Raw genomic sequence first — 8,260 nt, forward strand, 5'->3', positions numbered from 1 at the left:
CATGCAAGCAGTAAAATTTAATTTAAAAAACAGCGGGGACTGTGAAGAGACACAAACACAGGCACAGACACATGCATACACACACGATAACATATGCACTATACACACACGTACACATGGATTTTGGCAGTAGATATGTGGCAGTAGAGTAGTGGTCTGAGGGCACGCACTTAATGTGTTGTGAAATCTGTTGTGAATGTATTGTAATGTTTTAAAAATTGTATAACTGCCTTAATGTTGCTGGACCCCAGGAAGAGTAGCTGCTGCCTTGGCAACAGCTAATGGGGATCCATAATAAATACAAATACAAATGACCAACCTAAATCCTTCGCTATTCTACACATTTTCCCATTAGGCTGAGAGAAAATGTTGCTGTTTTAAAGCTAATTTCCTGCAATTCTACACATTCTGCCATGGGGCATAGAGAAACATGTGCATGTTTGTAGCTAATCTCATGCAGTGGTGTAAAGTACTTAAGTAAAAATACTTTAAAGTACTACTTAAGTCGTTTTTTGGGGTATCTGTACTATTTATATTTTTGACAACTTTTACTTTTACTTCACTACATTCCTAATGAAAATAATGTACTTTTTACTCCGTACATCTTCCCTGACACCCAAAAGTACTCGTTACATTTTGAATGCTTAGAAGGACAGGAAAATGTGGTCTAATTCACATATTATTAAGAGAACTTCCCTGGTCATCCCTACTGCCTCTGATCTGGCGGACTCACTAAACACATGCTTAGTTTGTAAATTATGTCTGAGTGTTGGATTGTACCCCTGGCTATCTGTAAATTAAAAAAACTAGAAAATGTGGCTGTCTTCTTTGCTTATTATAAGGAATTTGAAATGATTTAAACTTGTACTTTTACTTTTGATACTTAAGTACAGTACCAGTCAAAAGTTTGGACACACCTACTCATTCCAGGGTTTTTCTTTATTTTTACTATTTTCTACATTGTAGAATAATAGTGAAGACATCAAAACTATGAAATAACACATATGGAATCATGTAGTAACCAAAAAAGTGTTTTACGTAAGTGTTCAGACCCTTTGCTATTATACTCGAAATTAAGCTCAGGTGCATCCTGTTTCCATTGATCATCCTTGAGATGTTTCTACAACTTCATTGAAGTCCACCTGTGGTAAATTTAACTGATTGGACATGATTTGGAAAGGCCCACACCTGTCTATATAAGGTCCCACAGCTGACAGTGCTTGCCAGAGCAAAAACCAAGCCATGAGGTCAAAGGAACAGATCTGGGGATGGGTACCAAAAAATGTCTGCAGCATTGAAGGTCCCCAAGAACACAGTGGCCTCTATCATTCTTAAATGGAAGAAGTTTGGAACCACCAAGACTCTTCCTAGAGCTGTCCGCCCGGCCAAACTGAGCAATCGCGGGAGAAGGGCCTTGGTCAGGGAGGTGACCAAGAACCCGATGGTCACTCTGACAGAGCTCTAGAGTTCCTCTGTGGAGATGGGAGAACCTTCCAGAAGGACAACCATCTCTGCAGCACTCCACCAATCAGGCCTTTATGGTAGAGTGGCCAGACGGAAGCCACTCCTCAGTAAAAGGCACATGACAGCCCGCTTGGAGTTTGCCAAAAGGCACCAAAAGACTCTCAGACCATGAGAAACAAGATTCTCTGGTCTGATGAAACCAAGATTGAACTCTTTGGCCTGAATGTCAAGCGTCACGTCTGGAGGAAACCTGGCACCATCCCTACGGTGAAGCATCGTTGTGGCAGCATCGTGCTGTGGGGATGTTTTTCAGCGGCAGGGACTGGGAGACTAGCAGCATCGTGCTGTGGGGATGTTTTTCAGCGGCAGGGACTGGGAGACTTGTCAGGATCGAGGCAATGTTGAACGGAGCAAAGTACAGAGAGATCCTTGATGAGAACCTGCTCCAGAGCACTCAGGACCTCAGACTGGGGTGAAGGTTCAACCTTCTAACAGGACAACGACACTAAGCACACAGCCAAGACAACGCAGGAGTGGCTTCGTGACAAGTCTCCTGAATGTCCTTGAGTGGCCCAGCCAGAGCCCGGACTTGAACCCGATCGAACATCTCTGAAGAGACCTGAAAATAGCTGGGCAGCGACGCTCCACATCCAACCTGACAGAGCTTAAGAGGATCTGCAGAGAAGAATGGGAGAATATCCCCAAATACAGGTGTGCCAAGCTTGTAGCATCGTACCCAAGAAGACTCAAGGCTATAATCGCTACCAAAGGTGCTTCAACAAAGTACTGAGTAAATTGTCTGAATACTTATGTAAATGTGATATTTCAGTTTTTTATTTTTTAATAAATTAGCAAAAATTTCTGAAAACCTATTTTTGCTTGGTCATTATGGGGTATTATGTGTAGATAGATGAGGGGAAAAAGCAATTTAATCAATTCTAGAATTAGGCTGTAATGTAACAAAATGTGGTCAAGGGGTCTGAATACTTTCCGAATGCACTGTAATTCTCAAGTTCAGCAATATCACCACGGAGACCGAACTGTTGGGGCTGGTCAGAAGGAGAAACGGACTCTAGCTAATAGACATTCTAACTCTCTTTCCCCTTATCGCTCTCTTTCTCCCTTTCTATCTCTCTCTGTCTCTGCAGTGCAGTAATGATGAAGCTCAGCTCTCCTCTGGCCGTGCTGTGCCTGTCTCTCCTGCTGCTCCATGCCCACTTCTCCCTGGCCAGGCGAGGGGGAGGAAGCTTTGGTGGTAAATCCAGCATAGGTAAGAAATCCTCCTCCACCTCCAACCGCAGAGGCACCAACACCCAGCGCAGACCCAATCAAAGGACCAACAACCAGCCAGGGAACAACCCCCGCCAGCCCCAGAGTCCTCAGAACCCTCAAGGAGGGTGCCCCCAGCAACCAGGGGGCTACCCTCAACAGCCAGGCAGGGCAGGATACCCTAACCATGGTGGGTAACCTGCTGGAGGATATCCAAACCAGTATGGTGGAGGCTATGGAGGGGGAGGCTATGGTGGCGGTTACGGAGGGGGCTACATGAACCAAAACCCCAACAACTGGATCCTTAGCCCCGGCTACGGGGGGTATGGTGGTGCAGGTGGCTCCCCGTTCTCCCGCTCGGTGCAGGGGATGGGGATGGGCCCCTCGCTGCAGTCCAGGGGGTTTGGGCGTAACGCAGCGATGGCGGCCGGGACTGGGGTCGTGGCTGTGATGGCTCTGGGCTATGGACTGGGCCGGTTCCCCCGGCCTCACTTCGGCTTCCACAACCCCCAGGGGGAGTACTACAATAACCACTACATGTACAGGAGGTACGGCACCAAATCCACTGATGATAATGACTACAGCAGGGACTACTGCTTCAGCCCGCCTCCACAGTCCTATGATAACTTCATGGAGACCTGTATGAAGAGGACTGACCTGCTGAGAGGTGGGGAGAAGGGTAGATCAGAGAAAGGAGTTGGGGAGAATGCACCCCCACACGGAGCTCCAGAAAGCCCCAGCACTCAGGGAATTGAACCCAGTGGAGGAGGAACTGCAGGCGGGGAGAAGATTGCAGAGCCAGCCCCTGTCCCTGGAGGTTCCACCAATACCACAGACCCCGGCTCCACCCCAGCACCAGGCAGTGGCCCCAATAAGAGCTCCGCCACAGGCAGTCCCAGTGAGAGTAACGTCACAGCTGAGAGTAACGGTACAGCTGCATCCGAGAATCCTGTGACACCTGAACCCTAACCCTCAAACCCCCCCTGCTGCAGACAAGCCCCTCCCCCCGACCGTAGCTGTGCCTGACGATGATGATGATGATGATGATGATGATGAAGATACAGTGAGCATCTCTGAGATTGGCTATCCAGAGCTGATAGAGCAGATTAAGGCTCAGAGGTGTGTGGAGCTCTATATGGTGTACGCAGAATGCTACCTGGAGAAAAAGAAGCAGAAGAACAAGAAGAACCCGCCCCGGGCAAGACCCAGAGGAGGAGTGGAGAGATTGGGAGGAGGATACCAGGGACTGATGACTGTACTCACCTCTACTGCACTACCTCTACTGAACAGCAACCTGCTACTACTGCACTGAGACAGAGAGAGAAAGAAACAGAGAGAGAGCAGACGGAGAGACAGATAGAGGGAGAGAAGGAGAAAGGACACTGTTTGCTGTCACACCCTGTGAGTCAGAGTCAGGATTGGGGCTGATGGAGGGATGCAAGGATAGAGGGATGCTGGGACAGTGTATCTTCTCCTCTCATCCTCCTTTGAACAACAGCTCAGGGCTCTCCATCATAAGTGGACTTTTATTATTGATAAATTGAGTGGATTTTTTTTACATCACATTAGCTGGCTCTATGGGCAGAGAAGGAGACATGTTTCTATCCATTTGACAAACATTGCTATCTTGATTTCACTTTTGTATGGAAGTGCTAAAAGTTTGGTCATATGCTCTGATGAGGTCAGAAGACTGAAATGTTACAACAAAACAGGTGGGGAAACAGTTGAAAGTAAGCAGTGGGAGCTTCTTTTATAATTTTCTTTAGGACCTGACACATTTGCCAGAGACTCTTGCCAGATGTGTGCTTGCATCCCTTGTCATTCACCCACTGATATCCTATTAAATGGATGGCTCTCAGGTTATCTGAACCAATCCTCCTGTATCGGGGCTTGGTGTCATCTTTATCTCTTATGTGTCTCTAACGTTGTGGTTATTTCTTTTCACACTATTCAGTGGATTTATTTATTTGATTTTGTTTTGGTATTATACTGTATGTCAAGTTAGCTGCATGTGCTCAAAAACACTTGCGAAAACCTGATTTCTTTCTCTGCTCTGACTCCGAGGGCCCTCCTTCCACTTGATAGTGACTTGCTTCCCTCCCTGGGGTGGTGACTGTAGATTGTACTATAAGTGCTCTTATTGTCTAGGCCCAACCAGGCTTTGAACCAGGCCACTGTAGCAGCAGCCCTACAAGCCAAAGGATATGGATTCAGACAAACACTGTCCACTTTAAAGTCAGGGTCTTAGTCAACTTGGTACCTGGTAAAACCAAGGTAAATTATAACGTTAGATGGGCGTTCTAATCAGATATATGGAGAGAAGTGACTGGATTGAAGTCTAAATTGTTATACTGTATGTGTTGGGGTGTATTCATTGAATTTCTTATGGACATAAAGTTTGAATCCTTTTGGACTATATTGGATATAAACGTTCCTTGTTTACCATCACGTCACAAACTGTTTCTACATTGTCTTGGGCCTTGAATGTATGGGCGTGTATACTGTGTTTATGTAAATACTTCCACCTGTGTGTTTCCTTTCCTCTTCTGAAATCTGTCTCTTTTCACTGTGGCCCTCACTCCCCTTAAGGCTCAGTAGGACAGCACTTATTCAAGGATTTCTTCAGCATGTATTAGTGTTTTTTTTTATTTTCGCCTACCGGTCTGTGCCCTGGGGTGCGTTCAACAGGACACAATGTTTTGGAACGTTCAGATAGTAATATGTAATGTAGAACAAACATGCCTCTCCGACTTGTAGACCAAGGAATAATGTTGGCTCTATTCATGGATTTCTATGTGCAACATTCGACAACGTTTGGCTACTGAACGTGGCCCAGGTTTATGTTTGTGTGGTTTGGCTCAAGTATCTTGTTATGACTGCTCTGTGGACACAACATTGTTGTGCATCAGAGTGCTGGCAAATTATGACAACATTATGAACAACGCTTACCTGCACTTTTACCGATGTCCCTGTTTGTCTTTATTAAATAATTGTCTCTCTAACCTCAGATATAGTTATTTTCTATTATTTTAATGACATATTAACCCATATATTCCAACTGATGTTGTGCTGATAGCAGAAAACCATTCAGATACCCTGGTTGTTCTCTTCATTCCTGCAGAAATTAGAAACTGTAACTTAAAGATTAATTGGATTCTATTAATAAACTGTGGGTTAGAACTATAAATGTTCAGAAATGTAACACTCATTGCACAGCCTCATTCCTCATTTGTCAAATGTTTCTATCCATTTGACAAACATTGCTATCTTGATTTCACTTTTGTATGGAAGTGCTAAAAGTTTGGTCATATGCTCTGATGAGGTCAGAAGACTGAAAAGTTACAACAAAAAAGGTGGGGAAACAGTTGAAAGTAAGCAGTGGGAGCTTCTTTAGAATTTTCTTTAGGACCTGACACATTTGCCAGATGTGTGCTTGCATCCCTTGTCATTCACCCACTGATATCCTATTAAATGGATGGCTCTCAGGTTATCTGAACCAATCCTCCTGTATCGGGGCTTGGTGTCATCTTTATCTCTTATGTGTCTCTAACATTGTGGTTATTTAGTTTCAATGGTTTCCCCACCGTTTTTGTTGTAACATTTCAGTCTTCTGACCTCATCAGAGCATATGACCAAACTTTTAGCACTTCCATACAAAAGTGAAATCAAGATAGCAATGTTTGTCAAATGGATAGAAACATTTGACAAATGAGGAATGAGGCTGTGCAATGAGTGTTACATTTCTGAACATTTATAGTTCTAACCCACAGTTTATTAATAGAATCCAATTCATCTTTAAGTTACAGTTTCTAATTTCTGCAGGAATGAAGAGAACAACCATGGTATCTGAATGGTTTTCTGCTATCAGCGCAACATCAGGTGGAATATATGGGTTAATATGTCATTAAAATAATAGAAAATAACTATATCTGAGGTTAGAGAGACAATTATTTAATAAAGACAAACAGGGACATCGGTAAAAGCAGGTAAGCGTTGTTCATACAGGGCTTCACATGTGGCTTAAAAGATGGTCACATCACACTTAGATTTTACTTTACAAAATTAATCTTCGGGACTTGTTTCTTCGCCGTCTTTTATAACGGCTTTCATGTTGGATAAGCTGTGGGAAGACGGCTACATTTGTACTAAAAGTCTGACCTCGGAGAATCAAAAATATTATTTATTTTATCTGTAGGATGTCTTGTCAAATCATTTTCTCTTTGTTTTATGTGTTTGATCAATCAATAGCCTTGGCTATAATACAGAAACAGAATGACTATTGTTGCTAGGCCTTCATCTCTTTTAATGGACACCATATGATTCCCCGGGGATGTAACCATAACTACAGCCTGCATAGTGCATGCTGTTGCTAGGTAGCTTAGAACTTGGGGCGGCAGGTAGCTTAGTGGTTAAGAGCGTAGGGCCAGTAACCGAAAGGTCGCTGGTTCTAATCCCCGAGCCGACTAGGTGAAAAATCTGTCGATGTGCCCTTGAGCAAGGCACTTAACCCTAATTGCTCCTGTAAGTCGCTCTGGATAAGACAATGAAAAAAAAAAAAAAAAAAAATGGTCCTGAAATGAAGCATGGCTATTAAAAGTGAAAGGAACAGAAATAAGGGGAGGGGGAGAGAGGGAAAATGGAGAGGAATAAGTTAACCCCCTTATTTGCGTATTAGGATGCCTGAACATTCTGGCTACAAGTCAAGCACAAACCATTTATCGTACTCTCTCGTTCTGAGAGAAAATACATTTGAGAAAAGTTCTCTATAGTTCTCACTACTTATTTTCTACATTAATCATGATCAACATTATTAACAACAAGTCAATAAATATCAACATACTGTTCCTCCAGATAATCAGGGCAGTAGCAAGTAGCAACGTGTAGGTCTACCATCCATAATTGCATGAGTGGGATAGACTTGTTAGGAGGATCATTTCCATAATGAAACTGACCTATGGGGTAAACTAACAGGTAACCAGTATTCTTCCAGTTCTCTCATGTCTCCACCTGGTGATGAAGTGACTGTATTACAGCCTGACAGCCAGGAGACCTGCCACGTTACCAGAATCAGACAGTGAGTGTTTAGTCATGGGACATCCTATTATTGACTGCTGACCAACATACCCGGTGCACGTCAACATTTGTGTCATAACAATAGCATTACAACCCAATGATACTCTGTCTAAAACCATTAACCATGGCTATGAATACCTCCACTGTGTGAGTCGGGTTCCTAATCGTATTTTTAATGGAGATCGACTTCAATGAATGGCCTAGATACAGCCATTCACAAATTCCCAAGAACAGATTTCAGATTCTAGAATCCAATCTGCCTTCTAGAACTATCCTTGATTGACTGTTGATTGTTGTACAGGTACTGGCATGACTTTGAATGTTTAGTCTGTCATCAAAAGCCACATCTAAATATTACTACTATCTGAACTGACACATTCTCATTTTAATGAGCTGATGATAGTTCCTCTTCACAGTCTGATTATAGTCAAGAACATAAATGAATACATTTACA

The 8,260-nt window shown here is 43.5% G+C and overlaps 1 protein-coding gene across 1 annotated transcript; it reads left to right on the forward strand.

The window, feature by feature from the left end:
• The first annotated feature begins 2,622 nt into the window (after positions 1-2,622).
• On the forward strand, positions 2,623-4,290 carry LOC121561446 (FHA domain-containing protein FhaA-like). Its single transcript, XM_045227061.1, has 3 exons — positions 2,623-2,899; positions 2,942-3,661; positions 3,726-4,290. The coding sequence occupies exons 1-3, from the start codon at positions 2,623-2,625 to the stop codon at positions 4,043-4,045; spliced, it is 1,317 nt and encodes a 438-aa protein (XP_045082996.1). The 3' UTR covers positions 4,046-4,290.
• The last annotated feature ends 3,970 nt before the right edge of the window (positions 4,291-8,260 follow it).

Source organism: Coregonus clupeaformis, chromosome 18 (assembly GCF_020615455.1).
Source record: "Coregonus clupeaformis isolate EN_2021a chromosome 18, ASM2061545v1, whole genome shotgun sequence".
Classification (NCBI taxonomy): Eukaryota; Metazoa; Chordata; class Actinopteri; order Salmoniformes; family Salmonidae; genus Coregonus; species Coregonus clupeaformis.

Bases quoted from the DNA above. Each gene is read 5' to 3' on its own strand.
- LOC121561446 (XM_045227061.1), top strand. From the start codon at position 2,623: ATGAAGCTCAGCTCTCCTCTGGCCGTGCTGTGCCTGTCTCTCCTGCTG. The intron at 2,900-2,941 runs GCAGGGCAGGAT...AACCTGCTGGAG, and splicing joins GGGCTACCCTCAACAGCCAG to GATATCCAAACCAGTATGGT. The intron at 3,662-3,725 runs GTACAGCTGCAT...CCCCTGCTGCAG, and splicing joins CGTCACAGCTGAGAGTAACG to ACAAGCCCCTCCCCCCGACC.